We start from the raw sequence: 20,130 nt of genomic DNA, 5'->3' as shown, positions 1-20,130 counted from the left end.
GGTCAGCTTCCATCCGTTGCTCCTAGTCTGGCCCTGGAAAATAGTGTGACCACCTCCTCACAAAGTTACAGACCTCAAGTACCTGAAGACTGCTGTCATGTCCCCCCTTGACCTCCTCTTCTTGTTTCTCTTTCAGCAAGCCCGAGCAGAGCAAGAAGAAGAATTCATCAGCAATACCCTGTTTAAGAAGATCCAAGCTTTGCAGAAGGAGAAGGAGACGTTGGCCGTGAATTATGAAAAGGAAGAAGAATTTCTCACTAACGAACTCTCCAGGAAGCTGATGCAGGTATGTCTCCTTTTTATCACTCTCCCACCCAGCCACCCCTCCGGTCCTAAAATAAGAACCGCTTGTTTCTTGCCATCCTTCTTGTTAGATAGGGAATGCATTTGTTATCACTGGAAGCATCGGTTCAGAACCTTTTAAGCGACATGTATTAGAATGCAATTACAGTGATCCCTCGATTATCGCAAGGGTTCCGTTCCAAGACCCCTCGCGATAATCGATTTTTCGCGATGTAGGGTTGCGGAAGTAAAAACATCATCTGCGCATGCGCGCCCTTTTTTCATGGCCGCGCATGCGCAGATGGTGGAGTTTGCGTGGGCGGCGGGGAAGACCCAGGGAAGGTTCCTTCGGCCGCCCAGCAGCTGATCTGCTCGGTAGTGCAGCAGCAGCGAGCAGACGAAGATCGGGGTTTCCCCTTTGCGTGGGCGGCGGGGAAACCCCGATCTTCGTCTGCTCGCTGCTGCTGCGGCCACCCAGCAGCTGATCTGCTCGGTAGCGCAGCAGCAGCGAGCAGACGAAAATCGGGGTTTCCCCGCTGCCCACGCAAAGGGGAAACCCCGATTCGGCTCCTCGCTGCTGCTGCGCTACCGAGCAGATCAGCTGCTGGGCGGCCGAAGGAACCTTCCCTGGGTCTTCCTCGCTGATGCCCCCGCCCGCCCGCCCGCCGCCCGCCGCCCGCCAGCAAGAGGGGGAGAGATAGAGAAAGAGAGAGAAGGAAAGAAAGAGATGAGAGAGGGAGGAAGAGAGTGTGAGAGAGGAAGAAGCAAGAGAGAGAAAGAGAGAGAGAAAGAAAGATGAGAAAGGAAGGAAGAGAGTGACGTCATCGGGTGGGAAAAATCGCGATATAGCGTTTCGCGAAGAACGAGATCGCGAAAATCGAGGGATCACTGTATAGGTTCTTCAGGGCTGAAGAAGTGAAACGTCTTCAAAAGAAGAACAAGACAGTCCTGTTGCCTCCTGAAGAAGCAACTTTGGGATATCAAAAAGGATTTTGTATTTTTTTAAATTTTATTTCTTTATTAATTTTTTTTATTACATTTAAAAAACACAGCATATACATAACAATATAACACAATACAGATGGATAATAAAAAGAAAAGGCATCATATTTTTCGGAATACAAGACTCACCTTTTTTCCTCCCTAAAAGAGGCATAAAATTCAGGTGCATCTTAGACTCTGAATGTAGCTTTTTTTGAAACTTTTTTTAAATTTTATTTATTTATTTTATTTATTTATTTATTTATTAGATTTGTATGCCGCCCCTCTCCGTAGACTCAGGGCGGCTTACCGCAATAATAAAAACAATGTATAACAAATCTAATATTTAAAATATCTAAAAACCCCTTATTTAAAAAGCAAGACATACACACAAACATACCATGCATATATAGGCCTAGGGGAGATGTCTCAATTCCCCCATGCCTGACGGCAGAGGTGGGTTTTGAGGAGTTTACGAAAGGCAAGGAGGGTGGGGGCAATCCTAATCTCTGGGAGGAGTTGGTTCCAGAGGGTCAGGGCCACCACAGAGAAGGCTCTTCCCCTGGGTCCCACCAGCCGACATTGTTTAGTCGACGGGACGTGGAGAAGGCCAACTCTGTGGGACCTAACCGGTCACTGCGGCAGAAGGCGGTCCCGGAGATATTCTGGTCCGTTGCCATGAAGGGCTTTATAGGTCATAACGAAAACTTTGAATTGTGACCAGAAACTGATCGGCAACCAATGCAGACTGCGGAGTATTGGTGTAACATGGGCAAAAAAGAGCCGGGGTAGAGTGCTGTACTACAGGCCACTGAAGCTGACTGTAGATCTGAAGGTCAGTGGTTCAAATCTCATCACCAGCTCAAGGTTGACTCAGCCTTCCATCCTTCCGAGGTGGGTAAAATGAGGACCCAGATTGTGCGGGCAATAGCCTAGCTCTGTTAAAAAGTGCTGTTGCTAACATGTTGTAAGCCGCCCTGAGACTAAGGAGAAGGGTGGCATAAAAATCGAATAAATAAAATAAATACCTTTTCCAGCCTTAACCAGGTGCTAACAATGTTCCCAGTTCTTACCAGCTTGCAAGCTCTTTCATTGTTACTCTCTGTGAGGAATGTTTTCCAAGTCCTAAGTCTTTGCAGGGTTTTTTCCATTGCTCTACTTGCTCCGAATGTTGCTAATGATGTTCCCATCTCTTACTGGCTTGCAAGCGCCTTCATTGTTACTCTCTCCAAATAAAGTTTTTTTAAAACCCTAACTAGGGGATAAAATAATGTACGGAAGCTGACCAGACTAAGGACGCTAGCTAGATGTATTTTTCCCTCTATTTTCCTCCCCAAAATTATAAGTGCAGCTTATACTCCGGTGCGTCTTATACTCCGAAAAATGCAATGTGTGACAATCTATTCAGTGTATACATTGATTATTCCCTCCCCCCCACCAATAGTTTTCCAATATCTGTTTAAATTTGAATTGATTTAGAACTATCTACCGTGTTTTCCCAAAAGTAAGACAGTGTCTTACTTTCTTTTTACCCCAAAAGCCCCACTACGTCTTACTTTCGGGGTATGTCTTACATTGGAAAAAAATTGAAAGGGTCGCGTTTCCGAAGGCATCTCCCCAGAGTCCAGAAGGGCAGCCGCGGGATAGGAGCCTCGTGAGCCCTTTTCCAAGTTCAACCTCGGGGCTCCAAGCGGCGTGCACACGTGAGGCCACAGACGCGTGTCGGGGAAGCGTGTGTCTGGAGGGGAGGAGCCGCTCTGCGCAGTTGGGCAGCCCCACCTGCCTGCCGGAAAGGAGGCGGGCGAAGGAGGGCGCAGCTCCGGCCGCTCGCCTCGGAGCTGGTCGGCCTCGCTGGCCGCTTGCAGCCGAGCCTCGGCAGGACTCAGTTGCTGGGACGAGTGCCTTCGCTGCAAGCCGCCGCCCGCTCGGCTCGCTTCGGACCAGCGCCGTCCTTCGCTTTGCCAAGCCGGGGAAGAGGCGGTGGCGCCGCGGCGAGGCGAAGGCGAGGGGCGCGTGGGGAGCTTGGAAGCGACGTCATCGGGCTCCCCCCCGGCAATACCCCCGTGTTTCCCCGAAAGTAAGACATATGTCTTACTTTCGAGGTACGGCTTATATTAGCCGACCCCCCTGAAACCCCCGATACGTCTTACAATCGGGGGTGTCTTACTATCGGGGAAACAGGGTATCATACTTTCTAGCCTTTAATCTTGGTTTTCCTCCCTATCGAGTTATATCATTGATTCCAGGTTTCAAAATAATCTGTGTCCCATTTGTCCTTGAAATCTAACGTCAGTTTGTCCATCTCTGTTCATGTTAGGATTTTAAATAAGATTTCTTCTTCTGTAGGAGCATCTTCATTTTTCCATTTCTGGGCATATGCTACTCTTGCCGCAGTTATTAAGTATACTTTATTTTTCTCATGTTTATCGATGGTTATTCCTAACAAAAATAATTCAGGTTTCAGATTGAGTTTCATCTCTAAGATGTCGATGAAAAATGTCTTAACTGCCATTATTGCCTAAACCAGAGGTCTTCAAACTTTATTTATTTATTTATTTTATTTATTTATTAGATTTGTATGCCGCCCCTCTCCGTAGACTCGGGGCGGCTCACAACACAATAAAAACAGTTCCTGACAAATCTAATAATTTACAATTTAAAATTTAAAATAGTTTAAAAAACCCCATTTTTAAGCAGACATACCTACAAACATACCATACATAAATTATATAGGCCCGGGGGAGATATCTCAGTTCCCCCATGCCTGACGACAAAGGTGGGTTTTAAGGCAAGGAGGGTAGGGGCAGTTCTAATCTCTGGGGGGAGCTGGTTCCAGAGAGTTGGGGCCGCCACAGAGAAGGCTCTTCCCCTAGGGCCCGCCAACCGACATTGTTTAGTTGACAGGACCCGGAGAAGGCCCACTCTGTGGGACCTAATCGGTCGCTGGGATTCGTACAGCAGAAGGCGGTCTCGGAGATATTCTGGTCCGATGCCATGAAGGGCTTTATAGGTCATAACCAACACTTTGAATTGTGACCGGAAATTGATCGGCAACCAATGCAGACTGCGGAGTGTTGGTGTAACATGGGCATACCTGGGGAAGCCCATGACTGCTCTTGCAGCTGCATTCTGCACGATCTGAAGTTTCCGAACACTTGGCAGTTTTAAGACCTGTGGACTTTAACCTTTTTTTTTTAATGTCCACAAGTCTTAAAGTTGACAGGTTTGTGGACCCTTGACCTAAACATTCCAAAGTGGGGAATGAACAAACCAAGAAAAGGAAGATGGTTACAAAAGAGAATATTTCTCCTTTAAAATTAAAAATACAGATCAGGGAAAACCAAGTCTCCAGGCTTTAAAAGTCCATTTCCCAAAAATTAAACGATAAAAGGCTTTTTTTTCAAAATCCTCTAGTAATATTATTAATAAGTGAGTTGTGGTGTGTGAATCACACCGAGATCCCATTCAGTGGAACAAGGAGAGCTCAACTTTGTGGTGTTTACTGCTGTGCAGAGGTTCACACACACACCCCCATGCACCTAGTGCAGTGTTGGGTGCCTTTGAGATGTGTGGTCCTCAAATCCCAGAATTTGCCTGCGGAATGGGGAAATCTGGGCATCTCAAAAAGTGCCAAGTTTGGGGGGAAACAAAGGATCGAGTGGCTCTGATCCAGTGCACGGATTGAGCAGATTTTCATCACCCAAAAGGGGTGATGGGTTTGGATTGCTTTGGAATTTGCCCTGGATCAACTCTTTGTACTCCCTTCACACTTCATCAACTCAGAACATTTGTGTGTGTGTTGACTTGCAAGACTGCCAAGGAAAACAGCTCCGGTGTTTATATTTCATCTTTGCTCTCTTGACAGTCCAGTCTATATTTTTTTTCCTTCCAGGATCCACTAGAAACGTCCTCTGTTTAAATAATGTTGTGTATCCAAGTAGCAAGATTCAGATGATACTATCCAGAACCTAAAAAGAAAAGTACAACAGCTCTCCTCCTGCTCCTCCTCCTCCTCCTCCTCTTCCTCCTCCTCCTCCTCCCCTCCTCCTCCTCCTCCTCCTCCTCTTCCTCTTCCTCTTCCTCTTCCTCTTCCTCTTCCTCTTCTTCTTCTTCTTCTTCTTCTTCTTCTTCTTCTTCTGAGTCTTCGGAGAGGGGCGGCTTACAAATCTAATAAATTATTATTATTATTAAATAATTATTCTTCTTCTTCTTCTTCTTCTTCTTCTTCTTCTTCTTCTGCTTCTTCTTCTTCTTCTTCGAAGGGTTATACTCAAGCTCCAATTGATTTAGCTTTATTAGATAAATGGTCAAAGCAATGGAAACTGCAGTTTAATGTTCCCAAATGTAAAATAATGCACTTGGGGAAAAGGAATCCTCAATCTGAGTATTGCATTGGCAGTTCTGTGTTAGCAAAAACTTCAGAAGAGAAGGATTTAGGGGTAGTGATTTCTGACAGTCTCAAAATGGGTGAGAAGTGTGGTCGGGCGGTAGGAAAAGCAAGTAGGATGCTTGGCTGCATAGCTAGAGGTATAACAAGCAGGAAGAGGGAGATTGTGATCCCGCTATATAGAATGCTGGTGAGACCCCATTTGGAATACTGGGTTCAGTTCTGGAGACCTCACCTACAAAAAGATATTGACAAAATTGAACGGGTCCAAAGACGGGCTACAAGAATGGTGGAAGGTCTTAAGCATAAAACGTATCAGGAAAGACTTCATGAACTCAATCTGTATAGTCTGGAGGACAGAAGGAAAAGGGGGGACATGATCGAAACATTGAAATATGTTAAAGGGTTAAATAAGGTCCAGGGGGAAAGTGTTTTTAATAGGAAAGTGAACACAAGAACAAGGGGACACAATCTGAAGTTAGTTGGGGGAAAGATCAAAAGCAACATGAGAAAATAATATTTCACTGAAAGAGTAGTAGATCCTTGGAACAAACTTCCAGCAGACGTGGTTGGTATATCCACAGTAACTGAATTTAAACATGCCTGGGATAAACATATATCCATTGTAAGATAAAATACAGGAAATAGTATAAGGGCAGACTAGATGGACCATGAGGTCTTTTTCTGCCGTCAGTCTTCTATGTTTCTTCTTCTTCTTCTTCTTCTTCTTCTTCTTCTTCTTCTTCTTCTTCTTCTTCTTCTTCTTCTTCTTCTTCTTCTTCCTCCTCCTCCTCCTCCTCCTCCTCCTCCTCTTCCTCTTCCTTTCCCCCCTGTCGCTCCTCCTCTTCCTTCTTTCTTTTCTTCCTCTCCCACCTCCTAGGAGTGGTTGTAATAGTCCAATTCTTCTTCATTGCAAGGTTGCTGATGCAGAGTTGCTGAATTTACCACTCTTGGATCGAGACCTTTTATAATTTTTGAAAGCAGGGTTTACCTGTACCTTCAACTTAGGGAATCTACTCTACTCTACTCATCTGATCTGATTATCCTTGGAAGATCACTTCGTTCTTTTAGCTTTCAGTAGCAGCATCATTGGTTCCATAATGTTCTGCAAAGGTACCATGACTCCCTGTTAGCCAGCGGTCCTCAAACATGGGAACTTTAAGACTTGTGGACTTCAACTCCCAGAATTCTCTAGCCAGCATAGCTGGCTGGAGAATTCTGGGAGTTGTAGTCCACAGGTCTTAAATTGCCAAGTTTGAAGACCCCTGCTGTTAGCAGATATCTCAGAAGGGAAGACCACTGTTAACAGAAGATGTGAAAAGTGAGGACGGAGATTATTGTAGAATAAAAGATACATGGAAGTGGAGCCATATCTCCCTTTGGTCCTCAAGTGTTTGCACTGTGACATCCATTTGAATATTTCCAATCTTCATATTTCTTGTGTTGTGGTCAGCTCTGACCCAGCTCCTGCCCCAAAGACTGTGGATGTGGGGGAGACATCCACATGCTGCAGGCCTGTTTTGCCCCCGGTGGAATCTGATGATGAAGGCTCCTCTGATCAAGAAGACATGAGTGACAGGGAGGAGGAGAGTGGGGCAGACAGCTCAGAAGGAGATCAATTATCTAGCTCCTCCTTGGATTCAGAACAAGAGTTAATGATACAGCCACGCATGCGGAGAGCGATGCATAGGCAACAACAACTGAGAGATTATTATCAAAGAAAATGAGGCCACCTGTGGTTGGGTGGGGCTGTGGTCATTAGTGAGGCTGCTATAAAGAGCAGCCTGTGGGTTTGGCCATTGTGGAGGATTATCTGATCGTTGTGTTTCGTGCCTGCCTTGCTGCGTTTGACCTTTTGTGTGCTGATTTTTCCCCGCTTTGAAACTAAACCAGAGCAAAGTGTGTTTCACTTTGTGAAAGAAGGACTGTGAATTGCCTCACAGCTGCAAGCTAAGTATCACAGAACTGATAAGGGACTTGTACAAATTACCAGTTTCTTTGGAGACGAGTGCTCTTTGCTATACCAAAAGAGGGCTTGGTTTAAGTGAATTTTCATTATAAAGAACATCGTTTTGAATTTTCAAACGTGTGTGTCTGAAATTTGTACCTGTGAATTTTTGGCAAGAGTCTACCAGAGAGCCCGACAGAACACACAATAAGGCAGATTGGAAGGGTTCCTTGGACATTTGTTGCTCTCACTCAGAAATATTCAGTCATATTTGTCTGAACTTGTCTGCAGTTTAGACTTCTGCACATATGGAGGAAGTCGGCTCCAAAAAGCCGAGGAGGGCTTGTTTGATTTCTGTCAGTTCTGAGTTAATGTATTTACCAAGGAAGTCTAGGTGATAAGACCAGTCTTACATGTCTCTTGTTGAAAAGAACCAGGCAGAATAACTGCTTTTAAAGTGATATCAACTTTTTTTTAAAAAAGGAACAAAAAGATTTGCGTATTTTTCAAAGTATGAGATGCACATTTTTCATCCCTAAAAGAGACTGAAAATTTGGGTGCGTCTTATTTTTCGGAAAGAGCCAACTTTGCCTACCCCTGCCCTATACCATTCCAGACAGGGGGCTATCCAGTCTTTTATTTAAAAACCTCCCTGCATGGCATATCTAGAAATCCAGTTTCATGTATGTTCTGCCGGGCTCTCTGGTAGGAGCCTCCCGAAAATTCAAGGGTACAAATTTCAGACACACACACGTTTGAAAATTCAAAACAATGTTCTTCATCACAAAAGTCAAAATAAACTAAGCACTCTTTTTTTGGGGGGGAAAAATACTTTATTGATTATTTACATTAAAAAAAGAATGGATATAAACAATGGAACAATACAACATTTACAAAGTGCATAAAATTACGTAGAAAAGAAAAAACAAGGACAACATACAGACATATATACATTCAAGACAAAATAAAGCATTGTGATTTATACATGGGTTATTTGGTATCAGAACTTAATATTTACACCTGCTAAATTGCAAGCTAATTGTTTCATGCAGCATATTCCTTTATAATATATATATATATATTTATCCCTCTTATTTTTTATTACATATATATTACATATATGTATATATATATATATACAGTATGTAGATTGTTCTGAGTTCGGGTTTTGCCCTGTGTAATGTTTTGCATGTCTATGCGACGTTTCGGTGAAATCCCATTCACCATCATCAGGCTGGAGTTCCAATCTTTGTGTTTTTGCAAATGAATATTAGCAACTGACATTTCTTCTTAGCATGTAGTGTGGGGGTGGAGATTTGCTTAGAATGTAGCAAATAGATTGGGTGACTATGCTTCCGTGATCTGATTGGTTGGTGTAATCATGGTTATAGAAGGAATGGCATGAAGATTATGAAGTGTTTTGTTTAAGTCTGATTTTCAAATATAAAATTCTAAAATCATAATAATTAAAGGATTGACATATTGATTATAATGAAGTGTTTATTTTGTTTAAGGCTGGTTTCCAAATCTCTGGCAGGCGCGAGGTATCATCCCTTTTATTTAAACAAAAGGATCTCTTTTCAATTTCGATAGCTTCTAGAGAGATTCTTTTATATAAATTCTCTGTTTTGTGGAGTAATTTAGTTTTTTCAAAGTCAATTTCGTGCCCTGTTCTTTTAATGTGCTGGACAAGGGAGGAGGTCTTCTCCTGTTTCTTGACTGCATTCATATGTTCTGCCATGCGCTGGCTCACTCTTCGGTTAGTTTGTCCAATGTATGTGGCTGCACATGTTTTGCAAGGGATTTCATAGATTCCTTGGTATTCTAATTGGATTTTATCTTTGGGGCTCCTTAGGATATTAGATATTTTTTGGTTAGTGCAAAATGAGGTTTTGATGTTATGTTTTTGTAGAATTTTACTAATTTTATCCGTGGTGCCTTTGATGTAAGGAAGGATGGTGGTGCCATTGTCCTGTTCTTGATCTTGTTTTTTGGGGGGTGTCTCTTTATTGATTAGGTTTGTTATTGTTTTCTCTTTGAATCCATTAGAAATTAGTACATCTTTGAGTTTGTTCAATTCAGTTTTTAAGTGCTCATGGTCAGCTAAGCGTTTGGTTCTGGTGATGAGGGTTTTGGCCACTGAGGTGATTTGTGCGGGGTGGTGGTGTGAGTGTGCATTTAGATAACGGTTGGTATGGGTTTTCTTTTGGTAGATAGTATGTCCTAGGCTGCCATTGGGTTTTTTATAGACCAGTACATCTAGAAAGGGAAGTTGATCATTGATTTCTGTTTCCATAGTAAACTGTATTTTGGGGTGTAGGCTGTTGAGATGAGTGAGGAAATTGTCTAGTTTTTCTTTACCATGTGGCCAAATTACAAAGGTATCATCAACATATCTCAGCCAAAGTTTGGGTTTGTATTTGGCTTGCTCTAAAGCATTATTTTCGAAATATTCCATATAGAGGTTGGCTATGACAGGTGATAGAGGTGATCCCATGGGGGCTCCCTCTATTTGTTTATATCTTTGTTCATTATAGATGAAGTATGTATTGGTCAGGCAGTGGTTGGTAAGGTCTAGGATATATTTGGGGGGTTTGTGTTTGTCTTGGATAGCTGTCAAGGCTTCTGTAATAGGTATTTGTGTGAACAGGGACACGACATCGAAACTTACAAGTAGGTCATCGGGTTGTAGGTTTTGTTTTTTAATTATTTGTATAAAGTGGGTTAGGGTTAGGGTTAGGGTTAGGGTTAGGGTTAGGGTTAGGGTATACACAGTATTACATATATATTATATATATAGGGTATATACAGTATTACATATATAGAGGATATGAAAGCAATTACATAGAAATGGATACGTTAATGATAAACTAACATATATATGTAACTAAGCACTCTTTGTATTGCAAAGAGCACTCTTCCCAAAACAACCGGGTAGTCTGTACAATTTCTCTTAAGCAGTCATTAAGTACTTAGCTAGCAGCTGTGAAGAAACTTTACACCCCTTCTTCCAACGAAGTGAGACACACACACACACGTTGCTCTGCTTTGGTTTCAAAGGCGTGAAAAAGCAACAAAGTCCAGCAACCACAAGATTCCTGACGAACTCCGATCAGATATTCTTCCACAACGGCCAAACCCACACGCTGCTATTTATAGCAGCAGCCCTAATTACTGGAGCCCCACCCAAACACAGGTGGTCTCACTTATCTCCTGTAATATGTTCTTACTTGGTCTCTTCTATGCATAATTCTGCGCTTGCGTGGGTCCAAAATGTCATCATCTGAATCAATGGAAGATAAGGAAGATTGACTGCCTGGGCTGTGTGCCAAGCCCTCCTCTGCCGAGTCACTCCCACCTTCTTCTTCGTCCAAGGAAACTAAACTCTGAACTGATTCTGTCGGCAATAACACAGGCCTGTGACGTGATGAATTTTCCCCTGCATCCATCTCCCCATTCCCTGGGGCAGGAGCTGGGCCAGAGCCAACCACAACAATGTAGATCGCTACATTTTCCCCTATTGGTAGGCAACTGACCTGTTCCAAGAGTGAGAGAAAAAAACACAATAAAAATTTCCTACTACTGTACTGAAAGTTGTCTGTTCAAAAGGCACAAAAGCATTTTGTGGGTAGAATTGGCTTCATACATGTTCTGTCGAGCGCTCTGGCAGAATCCTCCCGAAAATTCACAGGTACAAATTTCAGACACACACACGTTTGAAAATTCAAAACAATGTTCTTTATAACGAAAATGCACTTAAACCAATCCCTCTTTTGGTATAGCAAAGAGCACTGGTCTCCAAACAAACTGGTAATTTGTACAAGTCCCTTATCAGTTCTGTGATACTTATCTTGCAGATGTGAGGTAATTCAAAGTCCTTCTTCTTTCACAAAGTGAAACACAGTTTGCTCTGGTTTAGTTTCAAAGCGGGGAAAAATCAGCACACAAAAGGTCAAAGTCAGTAAAGCCGTCACGAAACACAATGATCAGATAATCCTCCACAATGGCCAAACCCACAGGCTGCTCTTTATAGCAGCCTCACTAATTACCACAGCTTCACCCAACCATAGGTGGCCTCATTTTCTTTGATAATAATCTCTCAGTTGTTGTTGCCTATGCATCGCTCTCTGCATGCGTGGCTGTATCATTAACTCTTGTTCTGAATCCAAGGAGGAGCTAGGTAATTTTATTTATTTTATTTATTTTATTATTTAGATTTGTATGCCGCCCCTCTACGCAGAATCGGGGCGGCTCACAACAGAATGCAACAATTCATGACAAATCTAAATTATAATTTAAAATATTTTTAAAAAACCATTTACTAAGCAAACATACACACAAACATACCATGCATAAATTGTATATGCCCGGGGGAGATGTCTCAGTTCCCCCATGCCTGATGACAAAGGTGGGTTTTAAGGAGCTTATGAAAGGCAAGGAGAGTAGGGGCAGTTCTAATCTCTGGGGGGAGTTGGTTCCAGAGAGTCGGGGCCGCCACAGAGAAGGCTCTTCCCCTGGGGCCCGCCAACCGACATTGTTTAGTTGACGGGACCCGGAGAAGGCCCACTCTGTGGGACCTAATCAGTCGCTGATCTCCTTCTGAGCTGTCTGCCCCACTCTCCTCCTCCCTGTCACTCATGTCTTCTTGGTCAGAGGAGCCTTCATCATCAGATTCCACCGGGAGCAAAACAGGCCTGTGGCATGTGGATGTCTCCCCCACATCCACAGTCCTTGGGGCAGGAGCTGGGCCACAGCTAACCACAACACATACATTTATGCGCCCTTTCACGTTTTACTGTCAATATTGCGTTTGACTTCCAATCTGGGTTTGACCAGGGCCAGATTTCATGTATCTATGTAATTAAAATACAAGCCGTTTTTGCTGCTGTGATATGCTGACCCTTTGGCCTTGGACTTCTCTCCCGATCTTAGCTGCAGCATGAGAAGGCCGAGCTGGAGCAGCACCTGGAACAGGAGCAGGAGTTCCAAGTCAACAAGTTGATGAAGAAAATTAAAAAACTGGAAAACGACACCATTTCCAAGCAGCTCACTCTGGAGCAGGTGAGTCACAGAGGGAGGGGAATCCCCCATCTAGGAGGAGACGGGCTGGGAAGGTGCTGGCTCTGCAGGGAGATTTCAGTGAAGGGTTGTGCTTAGGGAAAAGTCCAGTGGGGTGTCAGATTGCAGATTATTAGAGTTGGAAAGGGACCTTGTAGGTCAAGGGTGGGTAAAGTTGGTGCCTCTATGACTTGCGGACTTCAATTCCCAGAATTCCTGAGCCCATCATGCTAGCTGAGGCATTCTGGGAGTTGAAGTCCACGAGTCATAGAAGAGCCAAGTTTGCCTACCTCTGTTGTAGGTCATCTCTAGTCCAACCCCCAGCTTAGGCAGGAGCCCCTACATCAGTGATGGCGAACCTATGGCACGGGTGCAACATCTTTTGGCATACAAGCAGTTGCCCTAGTTCAGCTACAGCAGTGTTTCTCCGTACTGAAGGAGTGGGTCCAGCAGTCACATGGGTTGCTCCTGTCCAATCCGTTGGAACTGAGCCTAGTATTAAAAAAGACTGCTGGATCCGCCCCTTCCCCAGAATTCGCTCAGTTCGCATCCTCGGATGTGTGTGAATGCTCGTTCCTCTCGATAAAACACCTTCCCTTCGATCTCTCTCAGCTAAAAACAGTAAGAATTTTCCATTTTAGCTTGCCGGCAGTGGATTTTACTCAGCCCTACAGGGCTTTGAGTTGGGGGAGAAGTTAGCGGCTCAGCCATTTGCGGTTTTTCCCTCCGTGCTGTAGCCGCGGCCGGTCTGGTTTTACGGCCTTGGAGGTCCTGCCGGGGGCAAGCTTGATTGATTTAAAAAACAAATAATTAAGGGCTATTTACCTCCCGCGGTGTGGGACTTGAATTGTCTCCCGGGCTTAGTTTCTCCGATTGCAATTAACGGAGTGGTTTTTTGGCGCCAAGGCTCTCGCGCCCAGTAATTAGCACTTTCGGTTTTGCCCTAAGGGGTCGGCCATTAGTGCTTCCAGCCCGCCGCCTGACCCTGGAGTCGTCGCTTTGAGTCTCTCAGGCCTATTCTCCACGGAAGTGGCCTCCAACCAGTGTGCCTTGGTTTTTCTTAAAGTTAAGTTAGCGAGGCCTGCCACGCTGCACTTAGGGACAAGAACTCTTGGTACCGTCCGGATTGCCCCTTAAGGCGCAGCAGCTCCTGAGCCTAGGAGCAGGGTCACTTATCCTCTTGGGAAATCCCACAAAAATATTCTTCTCCCCCCTATTTTCTTGGCTCAAGCCTCGTCTTCTGTAATTTGTTTCAGACTATGGCTTCTTTTCCCAAGAGAGGCACTACCAAAGGTCCCAAAGAGGTTAGGCCTACTGGTAATTCTACTGAGGTTCCCCAGGCCTCTTCCTCCTCTTCCTCAGGCACCCATTCCTTAGCCAAGCCCACCAGGGTTGAGAAGAGAAGGGACCTAGCCCTACAAAAAATACATGATAAATCAGCCAAACGTTTTAAGGTGCAGGCCCAAGTGCATATCAATCCAACCCCCCCGGAGGCCTCTAACCTGCCTCTTTCTGGGGTTCCTGTGCTATCCCTGGATGAGCCAAACCTAAATCCACCCCAACCTAACCTATGGGGTTTAGGTCCAGAGGAGCCAGATATTACCGAGGATTCCTCCCAGCCAGAACCTGCTCAGGCCCTCAGGGATCCTCCGGCTTTTCCGGCTAATATTTCTTCCTTGCCACCGGAGTTTCAGTCTATCTTGACTATTCTGACTAACACCATTGACGCTAAACTATCATCTTTCAATGTGCCTTCTCTGTTTCATCCCCCTCCACGCTCCTCCCGTCCCGTGAGTTCTTCTCCTTCCTACAGAGCCCCAGCCATGGAGGTCTCTGACTCCTCTCAGGAAGAGGATGAGGATGTGGATGCAGAAGAGGATGATGACCCATTTCAGCGTCTGTCGGAAGATGAGGAATCTCAGATTAAGATTCCAGCCCCAGCTGCTATCTTTCCTTCGCAGCTTTTCAAATCTCTCCTGCTTAAAGCTAGAGTATCCACGGGGCTAGCCGGGCAAGAAAAACAGGCTACTTCTTCCTCAGACCCTCCGGAGGAAAATCTTCCTTATTTCATGGAAGAACAGGAAGACAATGAGGTAATTCCTATGCCCAAGTTGTTTAAGGATGCCTTGCTTAAACAGTGGGACCACCCAACCGCTGGCTTTACTCCCACTCCCAAGGACAGGAAGCTCTACAAGCTCTCCTCCTCCTATGAGGAACTCCTAACATGTCCCAAGCCAGATGAACCAGTGAAGACACTCCACTCGACTGCCGCCATGCCGGGCGAAGCAGAGGAGGTCCTCCGGCCAGAGGACAAACGACTTGAGCAAATGCTCAAAAGGAGTCTCCTGGCAGACTCATGGGCCATTAAGAGTGCTGCAGCGGCATCCTTCTTTTCCAGAGCTATGCTCTTGTGGCTTCGTCAGCTCCAACCACACCTGCCTCCAGATGACTTACGGGGCCAACAGGATTTCAACAAAATCTTCGCAGCTGCCCAATATGTAGCAGATGCTACCCTCCAATCTTCCAGATTTGCAGCCAGGTCAGTAGCAGCCTCCACAACGGCCAGAAGACTTCTATGGCTCCGCCCTTGGCAGGCGGGAGTAAGACAGAAGTGGCAGTTAGCCATGGGTCCGCTGAAACGTAACCTCCTCTTCGGAGACCTTCTGGACCCTCTCCTTACGGAGACCACAGACAAGAAAAAGGTCTTGGGACCTACCACCAAGAAGGCCCCTAAACCGCAGCCCTTTCGGCGCACAGGGCGTCAACAGGATCAGGGCTTCGCATTTCAAAGGAGTCCAGGTCAGTATTCCCCTCGGTTTCGATCCCAATCTAGAACCACCAGGGGCAGAGGTTCCCGTTATCAGAGAGGATCCTCTTCTTCCAGGGCTTCCAAAAGAGCCAGATGGTAAGTTTTCCTCCTTTCCCATAGGCGGTCGCCTAGCCTGGTTCTCTTCCGCCTGGCACCGTTCTTGTAAGGACCCCTGGGTCATTGACACTGTGGATAGGGGCCTAAGGTTAGAGTTCATTTCACCCCCCCCCTAACCGTTTTATTTCTTGTCCTTCTCCCAGTTCCACTCCATCTCGTATCCGAATGGAGGAGGCTATTTCTCATTTGTTGACTATTAGAGCTATTCAACCGGTCCCCTCTCTCCAGAGAGGTTTAGGCTTCTATTCCATCCTCTTCATGGTCCCTAAGACCTCTGGAGGCTGGAGAGCCATCTTAGATCTAAAGAAATTGAACCGGTTCATAAAATATAGGAAATTCAAAATGCATTCCTTATCTTCCATTTTAGCAGCTCTACATCAGGGAGACTTTATGGTGTCTCTGGATCTCACGGAGGCCTACCTCCATATTCCCATTGCCAAGGTCCATAGGAAATTTCTGCGCTTTGCCTTTCAAGGCAGGCATTTTCAGTATAGGGCTATGCCATTTGGGCTCTCCTCAGCTCCCAGAGTCTTCACTAAACTCTTGGGATCCTTGGCAGCTCATATCCGGGCCTCTCCCATTCATATTTTATGTTATTTAGATGACATTTTAATTCATGGAAATTCCAGAACTGGTGTGGCTGCAGACCTCTCTTTTACCATGTCGGTTCTACAGAATCATGGTTTCTCCATAAATCTTAAAAAGAGCCACCTTGATCCATCCACTTCCATTCTGCATCTGGGAACTATCATTAATTCTGAGATATCCCAGGTTTTCCTCTCCACTGAGAGAAAACGCAGCATTTTGGATCTCATTGCTCGCATCCTGCCCCAGCAATCTGCCTCCATTGCCACCCTATCTTCCCTTTTGGGTAAAATGGTGTCATGTATTGGTATTGTCCCCTGGGCCTGTCTTCACGCCAGGGACCTACAGTGGCTTCTATTACCATTCCAGAGATCGGGCCACAGCAACTCGAATCGTCGCATCACCATCCCACCGACGGTTCGCAGATCCCTCAAGTGGTGGACTTCTCCAGCCCTAGACAAGGGATCTCCCTTCCGGTGCCCCGACCAGTTTGTAGTCACCACAGATGCCAGCCTCTCGGGCTGGGGAGCCCACGCCCAGGGTCTTTTAGCTCAGGGCACATGGTCACCGGAGGAGGCTTCCAGGCCCATCAATTGGCTAGAATTAAGAGCCGTGTCTCTAGCTCTAAAACAATTCCAGTCTCACATCTCCAACCAGCATGTGCTGATTCTCACCGACAATATAGCCACCAAAAGCCATATTTGCAGACAGGGAGGCACAAGATCCAAGGCCCTCATGAGGGAGGCCCTGAAGTTAGGCCTTTGGGCAGAGAAGAATCTCCAGTCGCTTCTAGTCGACCACATCTCGGGGAGCCTCAACGTCCAAGCGGACTGGCTCTCGCGAGCGACCTTAGATCCAGGCGAGTGGAATCTCCATCAGTCACTGTTCCACCAAATCTGCCTCAGGTTCGGCCATCCAGTGTTGGATCTATTGGCGACCAAAGCCAATGCCCAGCTCCCTCGCTTCATCTCCAGGTTCCCGTCTCCGGGAGCAGAGGCAATCAATGCTCTCAGGAGCCCTTGGCCTCCAGGTCTATTGTATGCCTTCCCTCCAATTCCAATTCTGCCAGACGTGATCAACAAAATCCTCCTGGAGAAGGCCCGAGTAATTCTGATTGCCCCTCACTGGCCTCGCAGGCCCTGGTTCGCGGACCTCCAACAACTGTCCGTCCAGGACCCCTGGCGACTCCCCGTTTCGGAGGATATGTTGTGACAGGGGGCCTCCTTCCATCCGGACCCAGAGTGGTTCCACCTCACCGCCTGGCTATTATCCGGAGGGACTTAGACCTGCGAGGGTATGACCCGGACACAGTGGAAATCATCCTGAAGTCTAGAAGAGGGTCTACCAACCGGATCTACGACCATACTTGGTCCAAATTCCATCAGTGGTGCTCGCAGGAGGGTTTTTCTCCCCTGTGTCTTCCCATCCACAGGATAATCACCTTCCTCATGAAGGGTTTCCACCAGGGCCTCTCTACCAGCACCATCCGCCGACACCTGGCCGCCATTTCTTCCGTCTTGGCGGGGCCTCGCAGGCAGCCCCTCCGCTCCTTTCCAGAAATCCAAGAATTTCTAAGAGGAGTGGCCAACCTCAGGCCTTCTAAAATCCACAGATATCCTACCTGGGACTTGCCACGGGTTCTCCACTCTCTTACTCAGGCACCTTACGAACCCCTGAATTCTGCGTCCCTCAGGTACCTATCCTTTAAGGTAGCATTCCTGGTGGCGATTACATCCGCCCGACGCATATCTGAGTTGGCAGCCCTTTCTCTCAGACAGGACCTTTGCCAGTTTCACCAGGACAAAGTGGTTCTGCGACTGGACCCCACCTTTCTACCAAAGGTTAGTTCCATGTTTCACAGATCTCAGGATATCATATTACCTTCCTTCTGCCTCCAACGAGAGCATCCCCTGGCAACTAGATGGCACACTCTGGATCTCACTAGAGCGCTAAAGGTTTATATCCAACGCACAAGATCCATCCGGAGGTCTGAAGCACTCTTCATAGCCTACCATCCCAGATCCTTGGGATCCAGAGTGTCTTCTACAGTAATAGGTCGTTGGATCAGAGGGACCATCTCTAAGGCCTACGAGACAGCTTCCCTCTCCATTCCAAGGAATATTACAGCGCATTCCACCAGAAGTGCTGCCACATCTGCCGCTTGGGCGACTCAGGCTCCGTTGGAAGAAGTCTGCAAAGCAGTCACTTGGGCCTCACCAAATTCCTTCATAAAGCACTACAAAATCGATTCGTACGCATCAGCGGACGCTGCCTTCGGCAGAAGAGTACTCCAATCCGTTATCTCTCACGATAGCAATGTACTCCCACCCTAGGGACCTATCTCTTGGGTATGTCCCATGTGACTGCTGGACCCACTCCTTCAGTACGGAGAATAGGCGTTGATTGCTTACCTGAACGCCTCTTCTCGTACGGTGAGTGGGTACAGCAGTCACTTCCCTCCCTATGTGTGGTCTTCTTTACCTTCTATTCTATTTTCTTATAACACATGAGAGTTGAACATTAAAGAGCTTCACTACTGAGCCTAGTGTACGGATTCGCGAATTCTGGGGAAGGGGCGGATCCAGCAGTCTTTTTTAATACTAGGCTCAGTTCCAACGGATTGGACAGGAGCAACCCATGTGACTGCTGTACCCACTCACCGTACGAGAAGAGGCGTTCAGGTAAGCAATCAACGCCTATTTTCAACCAGTGTGCCACGGCACACTAGTGTGCCGCGAGACATGGTCAGGTGTGCCGCGAACCTCAGAGAAAGAAAGCAAGAGAGAAAGCAAGAGAGAAAGAAAGCAAGAGAGAAAGAGAACAAGAGAAAGAAAGCAAGAGAGAGAGAAAGGGAACAAAAGAGAGAGAGCAGGAGAGAGAAAGCAAGCAAGAGAGAGATAAATAGAGAGGGAGGGAAGGAAGGAGAGAGAAAGACATAGAGGGAGGTAGGGAGGGAGAGAGAAAGAGAGCAAAAAAGAGAGGAAGGAAGGAAGGAAGAGAAAGTAAGAGGGAGAGAGAGAAAGAAAGAGGAAGGAAGTTAGAGAAAGAGGGAGGGAGAAAGAAATAGAGCAGAGGGGAGGAAGAGAAAGAGAAATTTTTTTGTCCAAACTTTTTTTAGGGCCCCCCCCCCTCCGCTCAATGTGCCCCAGGGTTTTGTAAATGTAAAGAATGTGCCGCGGCTCAAAAAGGTTGAAAATCACTGAGCTACAGTGTGCATGTGTGTGCCAGCCAGCTGATTTCTGGCTCGCAAAACGTCTCTGGGAGGGAATTTTTGGCTTCCAGAGACGTTTGGGGATGGGGGAGGGCCTTCTCCCCCTCCCCTGGCTCCAGAGAAGCCTTTGGAGCGGGGGGGGGGGAGGAGGATGAAACACGAGCCTACTGGGCCAACCAGAAGTTGGAAAACAGGTCAATTCCAGCCTCCAGGGGGCTTCCTGGGGTTGATGGTGATGATGATGATTATTATTATTATTATTATTACTACTACTACTACTACTACTATTATTACTATTATTATTACTATTATTATTATTATTAAGATTTGTATGCCGCCCCTCTACAAAGACTCGGAGTGGTTCACAACAACAATACACAGTACAAATCCAATGATTAAAACCAGAACAGTTAAAACTCTTAATTTAAAAACAATCATACAACCCAAACAAACCATACATAAAAGCGGGACGGCCGAGGGGAATCAATTTCCCCATGGCTGGTGGCAGAGGTGGGTTTTTAGGACTTTGCGAAAGGCAAGGAGAGTGGGGACAGTCCTGATCTCTAGGGGGAGTTGATTCCAGAGGGCCGGGGCCGCCACAGAGAAGGCTCTTCCCCTGGGTCCCGCCAGACGGTATTGCTTTGCCGAGCGGACCCGGAGAAGGCCAACTCTGTGGGACCTAACCAGTTGCTGGGATTCATGTCCCGGAGGTATTCTGGTCTGGTGCCATGAAGGGCTTTATAGGTCAAAAC

The 20,130-nt window shown here is 46.2% G+C and overlaps 1 protein-coding gene across 1 annotated transcript in view; it reads left to right on the top strand.

Annotated features, from left to right (window-relative positions):
• The window catches only part of CCDC6 (coiled-coil domain containing 6), a 91,616-nt gene that overhangs the window by 29,916 nt on the left and 41,570 nt on the right, over positions 1 to 20,130 (top strand). The window contains exons 2-3 of the mRNA XM_070752069.1: positions 137 to 286; positions 12,531 to 12,659. Of these exons, the coding sequence (XP_070608170.1) occupies positions 137 to 286; positions 12,531 to 12,659 (279 nt within the window). The remainder of the gene's footprint in view (positions 1 to 136; positions 287 to 12,530; positions 12,660 to 20,130) is intronic.

The sequence above is a fragment of the Erythrolamprus reginae genome, chromosome 5 (genome assembly GCF_031021105.1).
Source record: "Erythrolamprus reginae isolate rEryReg1 chromosome 5, rEryReg1.hap1, whole genome shotgun sequence".
NCBI classification, from domain to species: domain Eukaryota; kingdom Metazoa; phylum Chordata; class Lepidosauria; order Squamata; family Dipsadidae; genus Erythrolamprus; species Erythrolamprus reginae.
This window is presented reverse-complemented; position numbering and strand designations above follow the sequence as displayed.